We start from the raw sequence: 25651 nt of genomic DNA, 5'->3' as shown, positions 1-25651 counted from the left end.
ACTCTTAAAACTGAAAAGTGGGCTTCCCTGGTGGCGCAGTGGTTGAGGGTCCACCTGCCGATGCAGGGGACACGGGTTCGTGCCCCAGCCTGGAAGATCCCACATGCCGCGGAGCGGCTGCGCCCGTGGGCCGTGGCCGCTGGGCCTGCGCATCCGGAGCCTATTGCTCCGCAACGGGAGAGGCCACAGCAGTGAGAGGCCCGCGTACCGCAAAACAAAACAAAACAAAACAAAACAAAAAACTGAAAAGCCAGGGCAGGGCCCCAAACTGAGGAGAAACTGCTGTGAAAAGTCAATTCTATACAGGACAAGTACAACAGAGACAAAGGAAAAAAAGGAGAAGGTAATAACAAAGCTCGGAAATCTTAGAAATCAAACTACCATATCTGTAAATACTCTCTGAAAACAAGAGAAAAGGAAGCTCTATGAAGTTGGGAATACTATCCTTAACTATGCCTCCTTCCAAAAGTTCAAAAAACTAATTTCACAAGAAATAAGCTCAAATAAACAAGCTCAAATAAATAAACTCAAATGCCATATGTATAGCAACTGGGGGCCGGTGCGGATAATGAGAAGAATAGCACGCTTACGAAGAAAGTAGGCCAGAAAAACATTTTAAAAACTAGCCTAGGAGCTTCTCTGGTGGCACAGTGGTTAAGAATCCGCCTGCCAATGCAGGGGACATGGGTTCGAGCCCTGGTCCAGAAAGATCCCACATGCTGCGGAGCAACTAAGCCTGTGCGCCACAGCTACTGAGCCTGCGCTCTAGAGCCCAACGAGCCACAACTACTGACGCCCACGCACCTAGAGCCCATGCTCCGCAACAAGAGAAGCCACCGCAATGAGAAGCCTGTGCACCGCAACCATGAGTAGCCCCCGCTCATGGCAACTGGAGAAAGCCCGTGTGCAGCAATGAAGACCCAACACAGCCAAAAGCAATAATAAAAATTATAAATAAATAAAAACTAGCCTAAAGTCCAAAGGACATAGGAGCCAACTGAAAAAGCTCCCAATGGCCTAAACTAGAAAACCTGGGAGTAACAAATTATGACAGTATTGGATTATAATTCAAAAATAAAACAATATCCATGAGTCCATACTGATGTAAATAACAACTGAATAAATAACTGGGGAGAGGTTATTTGCAGGATATAAGACATCTTTTTTAACAGAAGAATGCTAGTTAATAAATGTGGAAGGAATGAGGGAAATAGAAAATCACCACCATTAGAACACATCAGAAATATCTGCTACAAGCAAGATTCATGGATAAATGATAAAATACAACAAACTATCTCCCCAAAATGTTCATTGGTTACTGTGGTGGTTTTAATATATGTCCACATATTCTTTAACACTTACCATTAAGAACTCTGACTACTCTAGTAGAGAGACAACATGGAGACTTTGCAGGAGAGACAATGTAAAGAGACCTAACACTACACGGAAAGCAAGTGGAGCCCAGTTAAGTCAAGCCTTCCAGCCATTCCTACCAGAGTGTCAGGCATGTAAGTGAAGCCATCTTAGAACCTCCAGACCACCCATCCACCAAATGGATGCCTCTTGGAGCAGAATCATTCACAGAGCCTTGCTCAAAAATTTCCTCAAATTCATCACCAAAAGGACAAGAGGATCAAATCTGCATCTCATTAAGCCTCTGGATCTAGGAGGTAATTTGCAGGAAATAAAGGGGAAAGCAGAACTGCATCCTAACTATGTAATCAACAAAATCAAGACTGTAGGAAACTCAACAGGTCAAAAGGCCCAGATTCCTCAACACAACAGGGAGAGAAAGAACCTGCAGATTAAAAGACACTCAAAGACCTACCTTAATTCACCAAGTTATACATTTGTTTTGTGTGGTTTTTCTGTATCTGTGTTTAAAAAACAAAATTTAGAACAAACAAAACTCAATATTGCCTATTAAATTAAACTAGTATGAAGTCTTTCTCCCTAGTGAAATCTAACTGTCAACCCACCAGGTCAGAACCTTTGTGAAAAAGTTCATTGATTGTACAGTGTCATGTTGTGCTTTAATTTGAATGGCAGAAACCAGCAAAAAATACCAATTATATCATTCTTATTATCTGTCTTTCTGACAAACATTTCTATCTCCTTAAAAGTAAAGATCTCAAAAATGAAGGGCAGAACCAAAAGTCAAAACAAAACAAAACAAATATTTCCTTCTGCGGAACTATTAACTTGGGTGTAGGGATGCAAAGAAGATTTCTTTTTCAAGCACCCTTGATGATGTTTGAAATATTTTTTAACGTGTCCTTTGGAAATGTCTTTAAAAATAAATATAGATTTGTAGCCCTAATATAGAAGTACCTCCAAGATATACATTTAAAAAACAAAGATGCAGATGATATCATAAAATCCTTTTTGTAAAACTTTAAATTACACTTTTTTTTTTGGAAAGCATAGTGAAGCTTTTTAACATACAGGAATTAGTTTTATACCTGAAGCCTTAGCATTCATAGCATTCATCAAGTGTTTCAACTTTGTTTTTACCACACTAGCTGGCTGTACACCAATCTTCCAGCCAAAAAAAAGTAGAAAAAAATTGATTAAATATCAAGAAGAACTTGTTTGAAGACATCAGAACTACCAAGACATCCAGAACATGAGGCCACAGATTCCAGAGAGTTCAGCCTAATATGTGGCTCCACCTTTCTCCACAAGGAATTTGCCTGTTTGAAAGTAGAAGACAAGAGGCTAAAAAGCTGAAGAGATTTGGGCAGTCACACGAGACTGGGGAGATGAAAAGTAGAATTCAGAGCCTGCCAAGGAAGAGGGGGCCTGGAAAATAGTCCAGATTTTCAGCTGGGACCCAGTGCAGGAAACAGGAAATGTACCTCAAAAAGGCTGAAACTTCTCCAGGATACACTAGATGTTAGGCCACAAAATAAGTCTTAATAAATGCAGAAAGACTGAAATCACAGAAAGTATGTTTTCCAATCAAAAATGAAATGCAACTAGAAATTAACAGATGGAAAACTGGAAATTTCACAAATATGTAAAAATTAAATATCAATTCTTAAACAACCAATGGGTCAAAGAAGGGAAATTAGAAAATATTTTAAGACAAATGAAAATGGAAATACAACATACCAAAACTTGTAAGATGCAGTGAAACAGTGTTAAGAGGGAAATTTATAGCTATACATAAACACTTAAATTAAAAAAAGAAAAATTATCTCAAATCAACAACCTAACTTTATACCTTAAGGAACTAGAAAAAAAGAAAAAACTAAGCCCAAAGCTAGCATAGGAAAGCAAATAATAAACATTAGAGCAAAGATAAATAAAATAGAACACAGAAAAACCATGATTTGATTCTTCAAAAAGATCAACAAAATTGACGAACCTTTATCTAGATTTTAACCAAGCAAAAAGAAATGAAACGAAGGTGGGGACATTACTACTAACTTTACAGAAATAAAAAAGATTACAGGAAATACTATGAACTGTACACCAACAAACTGGATAATCCAGATGAAATGGACAAATTCCTAGAAACATACAATGTACCAAGACTGAATCCAGAAGAAACAGAAAATCTGAATAGACTATATTACTATACTTAGTGAACAGACTGAATCAGTAATCAAAAACTTCCCAACAAAGAAACGCCCAGGATCAGACGGCTTTACTGGTGAATTCTACCAAACATTTAAAGAAGAATTAACACCAATCCTTCTCAAATTCAACCCAAAAATTGAAAAGGAGGAGTAAACATTTCCGAATTCATTCTATGAGGCCAGGATTACCCTGATACCAAAGGCAGACAAAGATACTACAAGGGAAAAAAAACCCTACAGGGGCTTCCCTGGTGGCACAGTTGTTGAGAGTCCGCCTGCCGATGCAGGGGACACGGGTTCGTGCCCCAGTCCGGGAAGATCCCACATGCCACAGAGCGGCTAGGCCTGTGAGCCATGGCCGCTGAGCCTGCGCATCCGGAGCCTATGCTCCGCAACCAGAGAGGCCACAACAGTGAGAGGCCCGCGTACCGCAAAAAAAAAACCCAAAAAACAAAAAAACACCTACAGACCAATATCCCTTATGAATACTAATGGAAAAAAAACTTCAAAAAAATAGTATCAAACTGAATTCAACAGTGTATTAAAGAATTATACACCATGACCAAGTGGGATTTATTCCTGAAATGCAAGGGTGGCTCAACATACAAAAATCAAACAATGTAATGCACCATATTAACAGAATAAAGGGGGGAAAACCACATAAATATCTCAACTGATGCAGAAAAGCGTTTGACAAAAGCTATCACCCTTTCATGATAAAGACACTCAACAAACTAGGTAAAGAAGGAAACTGTCTCAACGTAGTAAAGACTACATATGAAAACCCCACAATGAACATCATATTCAATGTTCAAAGACTGAAAACTTTTCAAAACTCTGTAAGATCAGGAACAAGACAAAGATGCCCACTTTTGCCACTTCTATTCAGCATAGTACTAGAAGTTCTAGCCAGAGCAATTAGGTAAGAAAAACAAATAAAAGGCATCCCGATTGGACAGGAAAAGGTCAAATGATGACTGTTCAGGTACGACATGATCTTATATGTAGATACCCCTCCAGATTCCCCAAAACCTGTTAGAACTAATAAACGAATTCATCAAAGTTGCAAAATACAAAGTCAACACCCCCAAATCAGTTGTTTTTATATACTGACAATGAACGATCTGAAAACGAAATTAAGAAAACTGCATATACAACAGCTTCCAAAAAGAACAAAATACTCAGGAATAAAGCAAGCTGTACACTGAAAACTATAAAATACTTGTGAAAGAAATTAAAGAAGACACTAATAAATGAAAAGACATCCTGGGTTCAAGGATTAGAAGACTTACTACAGTTGTTAATACTATCCGAAATGCTCTACAGACTCAATGCAATCCCTATCAAAATCCTAAGGACTTATTTTGCAGAAAGAGAAAAATTCATCGAAAAATTCATATGGAATCTCAAGGGGTCCCAAACAGCTAAGAACAAAATTGGAGGTCTCATATTTCCTTGATTTCAAAATTTATTATGAAACCACAGCAATCAAAAGAGTATGGTACTGGCATAAAGACAGATATATAGACCAATGGGAAAAAACAGAACACCAATAAATAAACCCTCGAAAATATAGACAAATCATCTTCAACAAGGATGAGAAAACTATAAGATGGGGAAGGGAGAGTCTCTTCAATGAATACTGTTGGGAAAAGGAATATCCATAGACAAAAGAAAGAAGTGGACTCTCATTTTACACCATATACAAAAATTAGCTCACAATGGATTAAAGACCTAAATGTAACACCTGAAGCTATAACTCCAAGAAGAAAGCATGGGGGACAAGAAATTTCATGATACTGGGTTTGATGATGACTTCATGGATATGACACCAAAACCACAAGAAACAAAAGCAAAAATAAAACAAATAGGACTACACCAAACTCTAAAAACTTCTGCGCAACACAAAATCCAGAGTGAGAAAGCAATCTATGGAATGGGAGAAAATATTTGCAAACCATACATCTGACAAGGAGTTAATATCCAGAATACACAAAGAATTTCTACAACTCAACAACATAAAAACCAATAACCCAATTTTAAATTGGGCAAAGGGATTGAAAAAAAACATTTCTCTAAAGACAGTATAAACATGGCCAACAAGCACAAAAAGATGCTAACATGACTAGTCATCAGGGAAATGTAAATCAAAAGCACAATCAGATATCACTTCATACCTGTTAAGATGGCCACTATCAAAAGAAACCAGAGGGCTTCCCTGGTGGCGCACTGGTTAAGAGTCCGCCTGCCGATGCAGGGGACACGGGTTTGTGCGCCGGTCCGGGAAGATCCCACATGCCGCGGAGCGGCTGGGCCCATGAGCCATGGCCGCTGAGCCTGCACGTCCGGAGCCTGTGCTCCGCAACGGGAGAGGCCACAGCAGTGTGAGGCCCGCGTACCGCAAAAAAGAAAAAAAAAAAAGAAAAAGAAACCAGAAAGTAAGTGTTGGTGAGCATGTGGAGATATTGGAACTCTTATGCACTGCTGATGGTAATATAAAATAGTGCAGACACTATGGAAAACAGTATGGAGGTTCTTCAAAAAATTTAAAATGTAACTACCATGTGATCCAGCAACTCCACTTCTGGATATATACCCAAAAGAATTGAAAATAACATCTCAAAAAGATATTTGCACACCCACGTTCACTGCAGCATTATTCACAAAAGCAAAGAGGTGGAAGCAAACTAAATGTCCATCAATGGATGAATGGATAAAGAAAATGTGATACATACATGGAATGGAGTACCCATTCAGTCTTAATGGATTATCACTTAGTCTTAAAAATCCTGTCATGTGCTGCAAAGGCATAGATGAACCTTGAGGGTATTGTGCCAAGTAAAATACGTCACTCATAAAATGGCAAATGCTGCATGATTCCATTTACATGAGCTATCTAAAGTAGTCAAACTCAGGGGCTAGGAGGAGGAGGTGGAGAGTTGTTCAGTGGATGCAGAGTTTCAGTCATGTAGGATGTGGGGGGCTCAGGGGGATCCGCTACACAACATGCATGTGGTCAACAATATTGCACTGTATGCTTGCAAAATATTGCTCTGTACACTTGCAAACTGTTGGGAGGTTGAATTTCATATTTTGTGTTTTTGCCACCAAAAAAAAAAAGTTTAGTACTGGCATAAAGACAGACACAAGACCACTGGAACAGAATAGAGAGCCCAGAAATGAATCCGTGCATATATGGTCAAGTGATTTTCAACAAGAACAGAATATCATATACAAAAATTAACTCAAAATGGATCAAAACTTAAATGTAAGACCTAAAACTATAAAACTCATGGGGGGAAAGCTATATGTGCATTAAATTTGGCAATGATTTCTTGGATCAAAAGCACAAGCAACAGGGAATTCCCTGGTGGTCCAGTAGTTAGGACTCTGTGCTTCCAATGCATAGGGCATGGGGTTCGATCCCTAGTCAGGGAACTAAGATCCTGCATGGCACAGAGCAAAGACAAAAAAAAAAAAAAAAAAAAAAACACAAGCAACAAAAGTAAAAACACATAAATTGGACTACATCAAAATTTCAAACTTCTATTCATCATTAAAAGATATAATCAGTATGAGAAGGCAACCCACAGAGTGGGAGAAAATATTTGCAAATGACGTATCTGATAAGGGGTTAATATTCAGAATACATAAAGAACTACTACAACACAACAACAACAACAAAACCAAACAACCCAATTTAAAAATAGGCAGAGGGACTTCCCTGGTGGTGCAGTGGTTAAGAACCCACCTGCTGACGCCAGGGACATGGGTCCAAGCCCTGGTCTGGGAAGATCCCACGTGCCACGGTACAACTAAGCCCGTGCACCACAACTATTCAACCTGCGCTCTAGAGCCCGCAAGCCACGACTACTGAGCCCGCGTGTCACAACTACTGAAGCCCTCGCACCTAGAACCCGTGCTCCACAACAAGAGATACCACTGCAATGAGAAGCCCGCGCACCACAATGAAGAGTAGCCCCCGCTCACTGCAGCTAGAGAAAGCCTGTGTGTAGCAATGAAGACCCAATGCAGCATAAAATAAAATAAATAAAATAAAATAATTAAAAAAAAAATAGGCAGGGACTTCCCTGGCAGTCCAGCAGTTGAGACTCCACACTTCCACTGCAGGGGGCATGGGTTTGATTCCTGGTCAGGGAACTAAGATCCCACAGGCTGCAACATGGTCAAAACAAACAAAACAAAAAATAAAACAAAAAAAAAAACCCCAAGTGTTGATGAGTAGAGAAATTGTAACAATGCACATTGCTAGTGGGAATGTAAAATAGTGCAGCCAATATGGAAAATAGTATGGCAGTTCCTCAAAAACTTAAAAATAAAATTACCAAATAATAAGCAGCAAGAGAGAATCAATTCATCACATTCAAGTGATCCTTGATAAGATTTTGGACAGATTTGTTATCAGAAACTTTGAAGTTCAGAAGGCAGTGGGCTAATATATTCAAAGTGTTAAGAGAAAAAAAAAAGCTGTCAGCCAAGAATCCTATACCTGGCAAAACTGTCCTTCTAAAGTAAGGCAGATTAAGACATTTCCAGACAAACAAAAGATAAGGGAATTTGTTACCACTAGACCTGCACTGCGAAAAAACGTTATGAGTAGTCCTGAAGGTTGAAATGAAAGAACACCAGCTAGTAACTTAGCTATAAGAAGAAATAAAGATGTCAATAAAGGTAAATAAATGATTCATTATTAAAAAAAAAATTACCACATAATGCAGCAATTCCACTTTTGGGTATATAGCCAAAACAATCAAAAGCAGGGACTCAAACAGATATTTATACACCAATGTTCATAGCAGCATATTTCACAATAACCAAAAGTTGAAAACAACTCAAATGTTCATTGACAGAAGAATGGATAAACAAAATGTGACATATACATACAGTGGACTATTATTCAGCCTTAAAAAGGAAGGAAGTACCATTACATGCCATAACATGGATGAACTTTGAGGACATTATGCTTAGTAAAATAAGCTTGACACAAAAGGACAAATATTGTATGATTCCACTTACATGAGGTACCTGAAGTAGTCAAATTCATAGAGACAAAGTTAGAATTTTGGTTGCCAAGGGTTGATGGGAGGGAGAATGGGCAGCGTTATCATTTAATGGGTACAAAGTTTTACTTGTAGAAGATAAAAAAATTCTGGAGATTGCTTGTGTTGGTGGTCATAAAACAACGTGAATATACTTACTCTCACTGAGTTGTGCACTTTAAAATAGTTAGAATGGTAAATTTGATGTCATGTATATTTTACAAAAAAGAAACACACAGTTTAGAATCTGCTCAATCCCTTCACAAACTAAAGGGATCTGGTCCTATCATATAGACCTGCCAGAAGCAAAAGAAATTACCTCAGGGGAAAAACATCATTTATTATCTCTTCAACTTTTCATAAACAATATATCCAGTATTTATCAAATGAAAGCAAAAAAGGGAGGGTTGGGGGTGGAAACAGACAATAGAAAATAACCTATCTAGATAACGGAATTATCAGATGAGGACTAAAATAACTGTGATGTCTCAACCAAAATGATAAAACTTAACATCACCAATAATGGGACAAAGAGATTTTAAGTGACTCTTGATGTGATTCACTGAAAACAACAATTTTTCGTTCATGTAGTATTTTTCCAAAAACTGTTTAAGTTGAATATAATCATGAGGAAACAACCAGACAAAGCAAAATAGCGAGTCGGTCATATTAAAAACAAAGACAAAATGGGCCTGGATTTGTTTTTGAATGTCATTATGATAAAAGGAAAAAAAAAATACCCCAGGAAACTAAAGTGACATAACACCTAAAAGCAATGCATTATCCTTGATTGGATCCTGGATTAGGGAAAGTAAAATTTTTAAAAAGCTAGAAATCTGGGGCTTCCCTGGTGGCACAGTGGCTGAGAGTCCGCCTGCCGATGCAGGGGACACGGTTTCATGCCCCGGTCCGGGAAGATCCCACATGCCGCGGAGCGGCTAGGCCCATGAGCCATGGCCGCTGGGCCTGCACATCCGGAGCCTATGCTCCGCAACGGGAGAGGCCACAACAGTGAAAGGCCCGGGTACCACAAAAAAAAAAGCTAGACATCTGTAACTGAAACAACTGGGAAATTTGAATATGAACTGTATATTAGATAATATTATTGTATATCAATGTTAAATTTATTTAATGTGACAATGGTTTTAGTTTAGTAGAATGTCTTTATTCTTACGAGCTATACGTCAAAATGTTTAGGGGTACAGCATTATAAAATCTGCAATTTACTTCCAAAAGGTTCCAAAAGGGAGAGAAAGAAAGAAAAAAGAGAGAAAGCAAATGGGAACAGGCAATTTGAGAAGGGCTTATCATGAATCAGTGTTCACTATACAATTCTTTCAAGTTATGAATTTTTCAGAATAAACAATTGGGAAAAATTAAATAGCTGATTAACGTATTCAAGAAATTAGAAGACGAATTGGAATTTGCATTAAGAAATGGAATCTAAAAAAAAGAATCAAAGGGAAATTCTAGAACTGAAAAATACAGTAACTGAAATTAAGACCCAAATGGAAGGGCTGAATAGCAAATCAGACAACTGAAGAAAAGATTACTATGCTAGAGAATAGGTCAATAGAAAATAAGACCTGAAGCACAAACTCAAAAAAGAATAAAGGTAAAGAATAGGAAGAATGCAAGTGACATATGGGACATAGTGAAAAAGTCTAACAAACATGACTGAAATCTCAGAAGGAAAAGAAAAAAATGGGACACTATTTAAACATAATGGCTGAGGAATTTCCAAACTGATAAGACAACAAGCCACAGTTTAATAAACTCTGTAAACCCTAAGAATAGGAAAACCAGACCTAAGCACATCAAATAACACTGCTAAAAAACTGCTAAAGACAAAAAGGAAAATCTTAAAGGCAAGAGGAAAAAACATGTATTACCTTTAAAGGAACAATTAGACTGATAGCTGACTTGCCAAAATAAAAAATGGGAACCAAATATCTTCAAAGTACTGGAAGAAAATAATTGCCAATTGGTTACTTATACCCAGCAAAAAATCTTTCCAAAATGCAACAAAATTAACACACTTTGGGACCAAAAGAAAAAAAATAAAAGGAGAGAGTTCATTACCAACAGAACAAAGAAAATACTAAAGGGTGTTCTTCAAGCAGAATGAAAATAATTCTGGATAGAAACATGGAAATCAGGAAGGAATGAAGAGTAATGGAAAGGCTAAGTATGTAAGTAAATCTCTGTGAACACTGACTATATAAAGCAACAATATCTTGTAGGGCTTAAAATAAATGAATCTATATACCTGAGAGGAATTTCACATTCTCCTAAGATGCAGAAAGTGGAAAAGAACATTGCTTTGGAGTTAATAAATAAATGCAAATGAACTACAAAGTAACTTTTCTTAAATGCATCAGAAAGCTGAGGTCCCAGGACAACCAAGTAGACTGAAATCTAAAGAGACCTCACCAAGTGTTGGCTCATCTGTGGCAGAACAAAGAAAAGAGATATGGGGCACCAGATGACCAGGTAATAAAAATTCAATTAAAATTATTAACAAATTGATTTTAAAAATTGTATATGTGTGGGCTAGTATGTACATATAAAACCCATGGGACTCTTGGACACAAGGGGAATTCACAACCACCTACAGGCTCTTATCCACACACCTCCACCAAATACTCAGGAGAAAGAATGGGGGTAGGGCAGGAGACCAGAGAAAACCTCTTTGGTGGTACAGTCTCGGAGGACAGGAGTAGCCACAATAGCAGAAAGGACACAAAAAGCTCTGACTAGACCCTTCTCCCCTACTGAACAAAAGCCTTAACTGGTATGGGAAGGGCAGCAAATGATGTTACCCTCAAGGCTTATAGGTTAAGTAAGACCCATTGCTGTTGCAGTAAGGGTAAAGGAAAAACACCTCTACCCTTAAAGGACAGGGCATAAAACCGTCTTGAGCCCATGATACTATAACAATAACACCACAGAGGTCTCCTACCACTGAAGGAAGGGCAAAAAAAATTTATCCTGCACAAGATCTGCCAGATGCAAGGCAGAGCATGAATGCCACAGGGGAGGACAGAATCACTGAGAAAGCCCCACCAATGAGAACACTGGACACTGGAACTGCTAAAGACTACAGTAGACAAGGGCAACAGAGAATGTTACTGTCCCCCACTCCCCCAAACAAACAAACAAATGCTAAACACATCATATTCAAACTCCTGAAAGCCAGAAATAAAGAGAAAATATTGGAGGAGTAATCCTTTTTCCTTACTACCAACGTACCCTTGACTGTAACAGCTCAATTGTAGAACTTTATATTGTAATTATTTGGGCCTTTGTTCACCTTTTTTAATAGACTGTAAGCTCTTCAAAAGTAAAGAACCTTAATTATTTCTGCCTCTCTCAAAATCTCCTGGCCATAGAGCCATTTAAACAAATATATTTTAAATTATTAAATATGAAGCAAAATGACAAGATACTATCATCTCATAAATCTATAACACCTCTTTGTTTTCCCAAACATGAAGCCCATTCTTTTACTAGGTAGCTGAGATACTTACTGGATTGGGAGTAAGCTATAAGAACAGAATCCACAATGTTTAGAGAGAGAAAGGGCAAGAAAAAACAAGGAATCCAGTTTACAGATAAAGAAAACAAAGGCCCTGAAAGGACCTTTTTCATTCAGAGTCCTCATTTGTAGAACTTTACTTGCCTTACCCAGTTGGAGCCTTGGTTCTGTTTTGTTTTAAATATATATTTTGCTTTAGCAATGAGAAGCAGCTCAATATTTTCCTATTCTTAAATCGGAAGATTTAAGAATCTCAGAAAAATTTCAGTGAAGGGAAATTTAAAGTCTCCCCAAAATGGGAGTCTTTTCTGGAATGACCTTACTTTAAAATATTACCAGTATTTCTGAAATAGAAAAAAAAAAGGAGAATAACAGGTAACCCCAGGCAACTAAACCAAATATAAACTTTGCATCTTCTAACGCTCATTATGTTATCATAGTTTTCTGTTTTTTAACTAAACTAAAATATAGATGGCAGCTAAATGTATTTCCTAGGACAATTCTATGAGGAATCGGTCTTAGGAAAATTCCCATACTGCTCCTTGTGTAAATGTGTCAAGTAGAACCGAAGTGAAAAAGAACTGTCTTCTCATTTCAAGCATCCTTATTTATCTTGATGCTGCCTCACCCACTGGTCAAATGTGCCTCTCTTCAAATATTTGTCTTTTGGAACAAGAACGAAATACAAAACTGACCTCTAAAGAAACCTGGGAAACTTGAATATCACAGTCTACTAAGTAAACTGTCAGTGAAAAATTACCCAGGATGATACTGCCAGTACTATATATTAAGCGGTCATAATTTGTCCCTTTATTTTGAATTCCAGGAGGGTTTAAGAATTGTTGGTGTCCAAAAAACAAGTAATCCTGTTTTGATCACTGAATCATTAAGAAAATGCAACCAAATCCTGATACCTCAGATACTGTAGTACATTGCTCACTGTTCTTCCCCTCTGCTAAGCTGCAGAAAGAAGAAAGGAAAAGGGATTCTTTACAAGGAGAGAATAAAGCACTTACACTTCATAGGACTTTCTAGCCACAGATGCCAGGTGCTACCCACTGAAATCCAGGCTTGGACTAAGCTCCACATTTCTGAAAGGACCATCTCAACCGAAGCCTGGGGCTCAGAGTCAGCAGGAGGAAGCTGCAGCTCCCACTAGCAGCACATTTCAAAGAGGCTGCAACAAGAGAACATTTTCCATTTAAGCAACTAATTCCAATCTTCCATTTCACAAAGCAGTAGCAGAACAGGCCTTTATTATCAGTCTTTTCAAAAGATATTTCCATGACTATGTGATGAATATGAAGCAGGCTATGGCCCAGCAATCCTTTCACTAACATGCTCTAAGTCTTTCATTATACTTCACAGCAGATCCTAAAAGTACTTGCCCTTTTTTCTTTAACGGTCACGACTGCTCCAAGACTCACTTCTACACTAACAGTTCTAAAACTGCCTAATCAACGGAAATCACTGAGCAGACCCTTAACATTGCAAGTACACACCCAGATAGGGGGGCCTAAGGATTCATCAGCTGCCAAGAATCAGAAGCAGATTAGAGCTGCTAGTTAATCCTATACAAAAACTCCTCAAATTAAGCAGCATTACTTAAAAATACTTCACTGAAAACAGAAGAGCTCTGGCAAATAGAAAATTAGGTTCTGGAAATACAAATATTTCAATGAAATTTGATAAGTAAGAATAAATGTGTAAGACTGCTGTACTTTTTAAAAACATTTCAATTAGTGAATAATACATCTATTAAATAAAGATTTATAGTATACTGGAAGGAGGAGCAGACCAGGCAAGAGCACAGTAAAAAGAACCCCTAAAAAACAGTCAATCAGACACTGCAACATTATAGACACATGCCTTGTACCAATATGGTATAGAGCTAGAAAATCAGAATTTCCCAAATCAAGAAAAAGTCATTTTCATGAGACAGGTAAAGAACAAACTAGTCTTATTAACCTGAAAAAGAGAAAGGAATTTTTTGTCAGTCAACTGTCTTAAGTTTTTGTATCTAATCCTTTATGAAAATTTTACAAATTTAAGATAAATTGCTAGGTCTGTCACAAGTACTTTCTGATGGTTTTCAGAAGAGAAAATGGTATGAATGGATACTAGGAAAAATATAAGCTATAGATCTCAAAAGAAAACCATCACTACCTAAAATTGTTATCTTTCAAAATAATTTGTTTTGCAAGATGGTCTGAAATACAGAAACTATGGTGAAATGAAACTTAGCTAATACCTTCACCACAGCAGTGATGAGTAAACAACTCCCAACTCCAAAAGCAGAGTGTAAGTGAAAAATAATCATAAAGCCCCAAGCAAGCTCCCAGAACCATAGACTACCCATGTATGCATAAACAAGTTTTCTAGAAGCAAAAAAGCTCATTTATAGAGATAAGTTCAGCCAATTTACATTTTCACAGCCATCCCCATAATAACTGAATAGATAATTAAGAGGGAGATATTATTTCCCTTATAGGAGGAAAGAGATTCCTGGCTAAAAATAATTCTTTAAAACATCATAAGCTATTCAAATTCCAGGAGAAATACTCAAACACTCTTATCTTCAAGACAATGTTGGAAGATGGTAGTGCCCATATGCATTACTCTATCTTGATCTCAATGAAAGGAATCAGTAAGACCAAATGACTACAGCACTGCACGCTGTGGTCTCCTGAGTTTCTGAGGAAATCCCAGTATTTCTGGGACAAGCATTTTCAAACAATCCTGTGTCATAATGGCCTCTATCAAATAAACTTTGGCTCAAATCTGTAGCTGTGGCTCACACATAATATGATACTGAGAAATTTTGCCAAAATTTTTCCTCAACAACTGTAAAGAATCCCTATCCAAATTAAAAACCCTCAGCCACCTATGCATGTGAATATTAACCTCAAGAACGGCCCTGAAAAAAGATAAATAAATCTGGATCCATAAGGTCAGCTTGGGTTTTGAGTGACTGAAGCATTCATTCCTTGATAATCAATTCACTGTGGGCCTTACTAATTATATTAGGCAGCCCTGCTTTAAAAGTAGAAAATGTTGGGCTTCCCTGGTGGCACAGTGGTTGAGAGTCTGCCTGCCGATGCAGGGGACACGGGTTCGTGCCCCGGTCTGGGAGGATCCCACGTGCCGCGGAGCGGCTGGGCCCGTGAGCCATGGCCGCTGAGCCTGCGCGTCCGGAGCCTGTGCTCCGCAACGGGGAGAAGCCACAACAGTAAGAGGCCCGCGTACCGCAAAAAAAAAAAAAAAAAGTAGAAAATGCCAAGCTTGAAACCATTTCAAGCTTTTGAAGCAAATGGGTAGCCCATGTGAAGGCTTCCTGAAAGCCAAAATATAGAAAATGGATTTCCTTTAGTCACCGGTCTCTATTCCTGCCTATCTGAGCAAGTTTTATAACAATTCGTATAAACCTGAAGAATGAGAGTACTATCAGACATACTAAGCATACACTAACACAATGCTGAAGATTCAAGTTTCTTAACTGTATAGAAATATGAGATGTCTAGCTTAAGGTTTAATAAAAAATGCATTATAGTGTTAGAAAACTCTGAGTGCTTATGTAAAAACATGTACCTTTTTAAGACTAGTTCTAAGTGTATTCTGCTTTAGGGCCATCTGTATAAATGGTGTTAACTATGGCTGAGACAGAAAATACAAGTAAACAGTTAATATGGAGAAAAACTGAAGAGTGCAGTGGACTTGAAAAAAAAAGTAAAAAATATAATGTAAACTCTGTTAACAGAAAATTTCTTACCAAAAGAAAAAAAAATACAAATTTCATAATATTTTCATTTTGGGAAGTCTAACCAGAAAGACGAAAATTAAATCGGTACTTTCAAGGGGTTCTGCATGCCAAACACTACAAAATTATCCCCATTAGCAGTACTGTGAACTTCCAGTAAAGAGAAATAAAGCTTCTCTCTGGAACTTCACCTATATAACAATACAACACTCTCTGGTAATATTTCAGTACCAGGGTACAAGCTAGGGAAACACAGGAGAGGTAATCTGAGCAAGCGCAACTTTCTAAGAATTAAATGTTCTTAAGTTCAACAGAGCTTATGGGACTTCTCTGGCGGTCCACTGGTTAAGACTCCACGCTTCCACTGTAGGAGGCACAGATTCGATCCAGGTTGGGGACTAAGATCCCGCATGCCACATAGCTCGGCCAAAACAAAACAAAAAAACAAAAAACACCAAGAGCTTAAAATTCTGTGAAATCTAGAAAATAGTATGTCAGTTCCTCAAAAAAAACATAGAATTACCATATGATCCAGCAATTCCCCTTCTGGTGATATACTCAGAAGAACTGAAAGCAGGGACTCCAACAGATATTTGTACACCTGTGCTCATAACAGTATTCACAATAGCCAAAACGTGGAAGCTACCCAAGTGTGTACCAACAGATGAATAGGTAAACAGAATGTGGTACACACAATATTATTCAGCCTTAAAAAGGGATGAAATTCTGACACATTCTACAACATGGATGAACCCTGAGAACACTATGTTAAGTGAAAAAAGCCAGTCACAAAAGGACAAATACTGTATGATTCTACTTATATGAGGTACCTAGAGTAGTCAAGTTCATGGAGACAAAAAGCAGAATGGTGGTTGCCAGGGGCTGTAGGGAGAGAGAAATGGGGAGTTAGTTAACTGTGTTTTAATGGGTACAGATTTTCATTTTTACAAGATGAAAAACATTCTGGAGATGCATGGTGATGATGGTTACACAACAATGTGAATGTACTTAAAGCCACTGAACTACACACTTAAAAATGGTTAAAGTGGTAAATTTTATGCTATGGGTATTTCATCATAATTTTTAAAAAGGAATGAAATTCTGACATAGTCTACAACATGATGAACCTTGAAGATATTATTCTAAGTGAAATAAGCCAAACACCAAAAGGAAAATATTGTATCATTCTACTCATAAGGTAATTGGAGTAGTCAAATTCCGAGAGGAAAAAAAAAGTAGAATGGTGGTTACCAGGGGCTGAAGAGAGGAGGGGATGGAGAATTATTCTTTAATAGGTAGAGTTTTAGTTTGGGAAGACGAAAAAGTTCCAGAGATGGGTGGTGGTGATGATTGCACAACATGAATGTACTTAATGCCACTGAACTGTATGCCTAAAAATGGTTAAAATGGCAACTTAGAAAATGTAGCAGTATCCAGATTTTATATCCTGTTTCAAACCATTGACTCTGGTCCAAGGCCTGGGAAGATGAGAAATAAACTAATCCAAATACAGATGAATGCCACCAGATAACAGACTATCATGCCAACAGAAATACCATCACAAATTCTCATTCATAAGTTCCAATACAACAAGGACATGAAATGACTATATCTGCACTGTCCAAGACTTGGAATGTGGCAGTGCAACTAAGGAATTGATTTTAACTTCATTTTAATTAACTTAAATTGAAACAGCCACAATAGCCATGTGGGTAATGGCAATCATATTAGACAATATAGCCAGAGTGGTATACTATTCAGTTGAAAGGTCTTTGGTTTTTATCATTTACTTACACACTCCCATTTTCCAGCAATGCAAAGTATACAGTATTCCTATGTTCACTGAACTAACTGACGCCAAAGAAGTTGTACACGAACATTTTTTATTTTCTAGAAGGCTTGCCTTTCAAAAACATCTTTATGTTTTAAGAGTCACTTGACTGGGCTTCCCTGGTGGCGCAGTGGTTGAGAGTCTGCCTGCCGATTCAGGGTACGCGGGTTTGTGCCCCAGTCCGGGAAGATCCCACGTGCTGCGGAGCGGCTGGGCCCGTGAGCCATGGCCGCTGAGTCTGCGCGTCCGGAGCCTGTGCTCCGCAACTGGAGAGGCCACAGCGGTGAGAGGCCCGCGTACCGCAAAAAAAAAAAAAAAAAAAAAAAATGAGTAGCACAATTAATTAGCCCTATAAAGAGATGGTCTTTGCTTCCATTGGTTTCTGCACTGTCTACTAATTTTGGTTACTAGAGGTAGACAAAGGAAACTACTAAGTATTCAGAGCAGTCCACTGTTAAATAGGCTTCCTTTAAGATCTGTCTCAAAATAATTTTGTCTTTTAAAACACTTGGAAGACATCAGTGATATCTGCCTAGCCCATAAAACAAAAACATGGCTGTAGGCTGTTTCCAAGAATTTTGGTGGAAAAAAAGCTTAATGAATGTAGATTCTTCAGAAAATGGCTGTTTTATACAAATACCAGAGAAAGAGAAAAGATGCTAACTCATAGCATGGGCTGAACCATGTCCAAATTATACCGTTATAGCAAATCTATTGTCACCAGGATCATTATAACTATACTAAATGACCCAAGATTAGTAAGTATGGGGAAGAGGGAAGTAAGGATAATAGTTTTTCAAAACGTATATTATTCAAAGTGGTTTTGAAACAAACCAGGCAAATTCTGTTCCTTACCAATTTCATTTTTTCGTTAATTTTCTTAGGGACTGTACTGTTTTGGATGCTACTTTATATGGCACAATTTTAGTTACTACATTTTCTGTTTTCAACTAAAGTAGATTTTTTTTTTCCCCAGCCACGGTGCGCAGCTTGTGGGATCTTAATTTCCCAACCAGGGACTGAACCCGGAGCCCTCTGAGTGAAAGTACAGAGTCCTAACCACTGGACCACCAGGGAATTCTTTATCAATTTCAAATTGAAAATGAAAACACTATGCTACTACACTGCATGTTTTGTGACTACTCTAAAACAGATTTTTGGTTTAAAATGTCACTTAGTGACCACTTCAAGAAAGGCTTATTGTGTCAAAAAGTTCCTCTCCTTTTCTGTACTCAAGTCATTCAAAAGCATAAAATGAGGGTAATAAAAACTTATCTCATAAAGACTGCTTTTTAAAAAAAGATTGGAAAGACTGAAAATAGAGCATCATAGGAGACTGAATAATATTGTTTATTTTCAATCATCCATAGATATGTTAGAGAGAAGCAGCAAAAATAAATGAAATTCATAGAAAAAGACAAATCTGAGTCATCCAACTGCCCCTTTGGAGGTGCTACAAGCAGCTATGCATTCAGGAACATTTTTAAGAAATTGTGTGTCTACAGACTGCCAACAAACACATGAAAGAATGCATCACTAATCATTAGAGAAATGCAAATCAAAACTACAATGAGGTATCACCTCACACTAGTCAGAATGGCCATCATCAAAAAATCTACAAACAATAAATGCTGGAGAGGGTGTGGAGAAAAGGGAACCCTCTTGCACTGTTGATGGGAATGTAAACTGATACAGCCACTATGGAGAACAGTACGGAGGTTCCTTAAAAAACTAAAAATAGAACTACCATACGATCCAGCAATCCCAATACTGGGCATATACCCTGAGAAAACCATAATTCAAAATGAGTCATGTACCACAATGTTCATTGCAGCTCTATTTACAATACCCAGGACATGGAAGCAACCTGAGTGTCTGTCGACAGATGAATGGATAAAGAAGATGTGGCACATATATATTACTCAATGGAATATTACTCAGCCATAAAAAGAAACGAAATTGAGTTATTTGTAGTGAGGTGGATGGACCTAGAGTCAGTCATACAGAGTGAAGTAGGTCAGAAAGAGAAAAACAAATATCATATGCTAACACATATATTTGGAATCTAAAAAAAGAAAAAAATGGTTCTGAAGAACCTAGGGGCAGGACAGGAATAAAGACGGAGACGTAGAGAATGGACTTGAGGACACAGGGAGGGGGAAGGGGAAGCTGGGACGAAGTGAAAGAGTGGCATGGACTCATATATACTACCAAACGTGAAATAGATAGCTAGTGGGAAGCAGCTGCATAGCACAGGGAGATCAGCTCCATGCTTTGTGTCCACCTAGAGGGGTGGGATAGGGAGAGTGGGAGGGAGACGCAAGAGGGAGGAGGTATGGGGATATATGTATAGCTGATTCACTTTGTTATAAAGCTGAAACTAACACACCCTTGTAAAGCAATTATACTCCAGTAAAGATGTTCAAAAAGAAACTGTCAGAGATCTTGATCTTTTTTTTTTTTTTTTTTGCGGTACGCGGGCCTCTCACTGTTGTGGCCTCTCGCGGAGCACAGGCTCCGGACACGCAGGCTCAGCGTCCTTGGCTCATGGGCCCAGCCGCTCCGCGGCATGTGGGATATTCCCGGACCGGGGCACGAACCCGTGTCCCCTTTATCTGCAGGCGGACTCTCAACCACTGCACCACCAGGGAAGCCTGATCATTTCTTAATAATCATGGTTTATTCCTTCAACTATGGGTATCAGATTATATAAACATCTGAAAGGATCCTACTGTCTATTGGGGGAGACAAAACAAATCTTCAAAAAGGTTAAAAAAATGATAAATACAATTAAAGTGCTTTTGGTGTTGGGGCAGGGGCAGAAATGACTTTCAGCGGAAGAGAATCTGTTAAGACTTTAAGGAGAAAGAATTTAAGCTAGCTAGGCTTTGAAAAGATGGGCTAATTTCTTCATTTGAAGACAGGATTGGGGAAAAGTAATAGTAAAAGTCCAAAGGTAAGAAAAAAATTAAAATATCATATAACCAGACAAAGGCTGAATCCCCTCCCCACAAAAAACCATTTGCTTATTCCGGGAGATACTACAGCTGTGTGAATGCTGATGGGAAGGATCCAGTAAAGAGGGAGTTTTAGGATACAAGTGAGACACAGGATAACCCAAAGATCAAGGTTCCTGAGAATTCAGATAATAAGATGCAGAGCACTAAAATCGGACAGAAGAAGCAATTGGATACACATGCTCAAGTTCTACCAATCAGAGGTGAAGGGTTGGTGGTATATTGAAGAAAGGGATGAGAACGACAGTCCCTGGAAAAAGACAAGACCTAACAAAGAAAAAGGGCCAGTTAATGGGATAAGGTTTTGATGAAATTCAAGAACTAAGACTTCTGTTTAACACAATTTAACTGATTGAAACATCTGTTTGCCCTCAAATTCCCTCCAAAATCAGAGTAAAAAGATTTTTTTTCCCCAAGGATGAGAGAACCCACAAGGACAGAAAATGGAAACACGAATGGTATTAACAAAACTGTGAAAAGGAGAAAGCTGCTGGGTGACTGTTAACTCTCAGAGAAGGCCTGAGAAAGTTGAAATTTGCCTGATAGCAGGGAGGGGGAAGGGATAAGAATGGGGGAAGCCAAGAGGCAAACTAATTCCAAAATCCCAGTAAGGCTCAAGAATTAGAAGTACTGAGATACACCTGAAGGCAGATGCACAGATAGAACAAATAACAAAGGAATGGCTTCAAAATCTGTATAAGCGGTTTAGTTTCCTAGATTTTCTCCCTGACTCTGAGGGGCCAGGCTACTATACTATCCTCCCACCATCACAGAAAACTCAAGGTTTACTTTGCAGAGACTGAAGTAGAGTGACTCTGGACTCTTGGACAACAGACTCACCTAAGGACAGGAGTATCATACTGAAAACAGATTAAATAAACTAAAGTCTACATACTTAGCATTTAGATTCATCCTCCAGTTCATTCTCCTACCTGCCACTGGCAGCCTAGTTCATAACCTCCAGGCAGAAGACTAGAGAACTCTCAGGGTAAAAGTGGTCCAAGAAAAAAGACCAACAATGAGAGTGAAGAGATGAAGTTTCCCCTCTCAATTCTCTGTCAAATGAGGGAGTAATTCAAGAAAAGATCATGGGATCCAGGATTCAGCACATCCAATACAAGAAAGAAAAAGGAATTCCCTAGGACAGTGAGATGCCAGAATAATTATGCAAGAGACCTGGAGAACAACCAGGCCAGACTGAAGCAGAGAGATAGAGGGCTCTCGGGAGAGGTTTCCTTCCACCAAAAAAGTGTGAACATACTAAGAGGATATTTACACTTACTAACAGAGAGTTTGGGATGAATTACTGTAGATATATAGAAAATAAGGCAAACGTGAAAAAAAGAAAAAGGTAATGATTACCACCAAAAAAAAAGTTGCACAAAAAAGAAATTATCATGGTATACACACTTCATGATTCACAATGTGTAATGATTTAACCAGAAATGTAGTATACCTATGTTAACCAAAAATGTGGTATACCACAGGTATACCTATGAGTGATGGGGTGTGAGGAAGCGGAGGAAGCCTAAATCTTCATCTTTCATAGGAGAAACTATGAAACTGCTCTTTTTTCTTCCTAAATTTTGTAAAACTATTCCCATTTTATAACTTTAGAAAGTTTTTAAAGTTTGGCTTAAATCTTTAAAATTTTAACAGTAACTTTTATTACTAAATTAACAATAAATTAATAAGTTTTTTATTTTGATAAAATTAAAATTATGTAAGATTTCAAAAAAGTAAAAACTATTACATGACGTTACTTGAGATTCCTGAGCCAGCAAACTAGAAGAATTTAAGTTGGTTGTGTGATCGGAGCTCAATGCATGAGTTAGTGATTTAGGGGGGGGTTGGTGACTTTTTAGCAATGACAAGTTCCAAGATGTGACTGTGTGACCAGGTGGCTTAGAAAAAAGTAAAGGAATTAAGAAGCCAAAGTGTTAGCTGAATTGTCAATCCAGATGCTGAAGTTGCCTAAAAATTATGATGTGTGACTGTACTATTTTCCAGGTCCACTTTTCCACTCTTCTCTACCATGTTTTCTGCCCCAGTATGCTGACCTCTATGGAACAGATCAACAGGTTCCTGAGTCCCCTAGCTTAGGGTTAGGTTTGCCCAATGGGGAATCCCAGGAGGAAGTTAGGAGAATAAGGTGTAGATATTTATTCCTCCAGCTTCCTCCCTGCAGAATCACCTCATGCTGGCTATGCCCCTTCCACTGAAAACTACAATTCCTCTCAAGGCAGCCAACTCCATACTTCTCCTGAGAGTCCAAGAAGTAACCACTCTCTCTCTTACCTCTTCTGGCTGTTAACAGCTTAGGGCTGTTAACAGTTTGGCTACAGGGTACTACACCATCTTTTGTGGTACCCCATTATATCCACATCTTTATAAACAGTACCTTTATAAAACAAACCCTCCTCAAATTAGCCTATTTCAAGTGTGCCATCTGTTCCTGTTGGGACCTGACTGTAAATACTGATAATAATGATGATGGTGATGATGTAAGGCTGTAACAGAGACTAGTGGAAACTAAGTGACTAATATTTAAATAACAATTACTAACATATTTTGAGTTCTAGGTTCCAAGAACTTTGTTAAGCTCTTTGTAGGTATTAACTCGTTTAAACATCACAAGCAAAGATGTTTTTGTGCCAAGCAAAGATTTTTTTTGTCTGGTTCATTTCCATATACCAACACCTAGCAGTTGCTGGTACATGGTAAGCACTAAAATACTGATTTAAAATACATACAGCAATAAGCAGGTTTAGTAGGGAAGGCTGACTTTTGGTATGGTGTAGCATTTCTCCTATTTTTACTTTGAAAACTTTAAGATAAGGGACGTGTGGCTCCCCAGATCACAAAAACTAACTAAACACTAAGACAGACCACATATGAATGATTTTCCTGTGTAGCCTACAGTGAGTCTTATTCCTTTCTCTTCCCATGTAGCCTACAGTCAGTCTTATTCCTTTCTCTCCCTTTCTCTTCACCCAGGACTTGGGTTCCCGATTTTTTTTTTAAGTGTAATATTCAAAGTTGCAAATTTTTAAATACTTATTATGCACTCACAGCCTAGGAGCTGATTCAAAAGGGCAGAGCATCTTTAAGTACTAGTTATGAGTTTAAAAAAAGAAATGGAAGGGGAAGGAGCAAATTTTAAAACATACTTAGGCATATAAAATGCAAAAATAAGAAAGGTAAAGTCAGCAATATGACCAAGTACACATTATCACACTGAATTAAAGCACTGCAAGGGTAAGTAGGAAAATTAGAGGAGGAAATATAATACACGAGATTCAAAGAACGCAGAAATACAATAAGTATAATAGGTTGCAATTAACCCCTCATTGGATGCTGACACAATTATCTGTAATAATCAAGGCAGCTACGATACCCGTATCTTATAAAGAAGCTAAAAATCAGGGGAAAGAGGTTAGAAAACCAATATGCTGCAAAATGAGAACTGCAAAGATTTTCTGAAACGAGAATTGATTTTTTTTCTTTACGTTATGTTGCACTCCAAAACACGCGGAAAACTCACGTGTATAAGGATCTACAAACCTGAGAAGTTTCGAGAATAATGTACTCAAACTAGAGTGAAAAGCAGCAAGAAACAGTGAGATGTAAGGCTATGAGTGGGAAGAAATTGCCGGAGTTAACACCTGGACACCGAAGAGAGATGGATAAAACATCCTTAAGTGGAAGACAGAGAAAGACTGGGCTTGGATTTGGTTGAAGAAAGACAAAACGGAAAAGCAAGGCCTAAGAAACAAGTAGTAGCAAGGGTGAAACTTAGAGGACCAGATCGAAGCCACGAGCGAGAAGTACAGGACCTACAAACCAGATTCTACGGGGTGGGGAAAGGGCCACTTCGCGACCGGCCAGCTGCAACTAGTTTCCGAAAAGCCGCGTAGATGTAGCTTCGCAGCCCCACCCCGCGGCAGCAGCTCCTCCCCAAGGAAGACCTAAGGAGGCCAACGGCCGGGCGCCGGCTCCAGCCGAGGTCCCACCCCGCCCTTGCCCCGCGGCGCAGAATGGCCTCTCTCGGCCCCTCACCGAACGCTGCAGCTCCCCAAGCCAGAACGAGGCGCGCTCCTTTCCGCTGGGATCTGGGTCGTGGTAGAGCGCCTGCACTGCCTGGTACACGAGCTGCAATGTCGGCTTTGCTCCTTCCATGGTGGTAGCGGCGGTGGCGGCAGCGATGGCTCTGGTGTTTTCTCCCGAGGCTTCTCCGGCTGCTCCGCCTTCGCGCTTCCTCACTTTGTCGGCCACGGCCGCTCCCTGACTGGCGCCATCTCCTCTTTGGCCGTTACCAGGGCAGAGGGGTTCCCCGTTGAAGTTACCCCCTCGGAAACAGAGGTTAGATCGTATTCAAGTTCCTGGTTGTTGTTCCGATCTTACCACTAGACTCTAGACTTCTGAGTCTACACGCCGGTGCTCGCCTCTTGACCCGGTGACTTGCCCTCAGAAAGCTGTCTCGGCCCGACACAGACCATGCAGCATACCTCAGCAGCCTTTACCCGGACCGGAAGCGGCAGCACCAAAACCTTTGGCACACTTCCGCCTGGTGCGGCGTAAACTGCTTCCTTCCCTGCACGCCTCCTCTTGTCTCGCCTCCCCCTCCCGGAAGTGACCCTACCGGGCCGGGAAAAGGAAAGAAGTGGTTCTCTACTTCTTTGCGTCGGACTGAAGCCTTAGGACCCTCGTGGCTCCCACACCTGTGCAGCTCTCCTCTCCTTGGCAATGGATCCGAGGTCTTTCCTCCTCCTTCCGACTTATCCATTCCTCTACATAGAGTCCTTTTGGACCCCCGTGGACAAGGTGCAGCAATTCAACCATCTGTGGAGTGTCCACTGTATTG

At 39.1% G+C, this 25651-nt stretch overlaps 1 protein-coding gene across 5 annotated transcripts in view; it reads right to left on the bottom strand.

Moving 5' to 3' along the window:
- TNPO3 (transportin 3) overlaps positions 1 to 25336 on the bottom strand; it is an 81117-nt gene extending 55781 nt beyond the window's left edge. For 2 of the 5 annotated variants that reach the window (XM_012533924.3, XM_049715010.1), the window contains exon 1: positions 24847 to 25333. In XM_012533924.3, the coding sequence (XP_012389378.1) occupies positions 24847 to 24966 (120 nt within the window). In that variant the 5' untranslated portion in view covers positions 24967 to 25333. Of the gene's footprint in view, positions 1 to 13198; positions 13360 to 16769; positions 16822 to 24846 lie in introns of all 5 variants that reach the window. The other 3 variants (XM_049715011.1, XM_033432489.2, XM_049715012.1) reach the window with 3 other exon arrangements.
- Between the last annotated feature and the right edge of the window lie 315 nt (positions 25337 to 25651).

This window comes from Orcinus orca, chromosome 9 (genome assembly GCF_937001465.1).
Source record: "Orcinus orca chromosome 9, mOrcOrc1.1, whole genome shotgun sequence".
NCBI lineage: Eukaryota > Metazoa > Chordata > Mammalia > Artiodactyla > Delphinidae > Orcinus > Orcinus orca.
The sequence above is the reverse complement of the archived record's forward strand: the minus strand, read 5'-3'. Positions and strand labels throughout refer to the sequence as shown.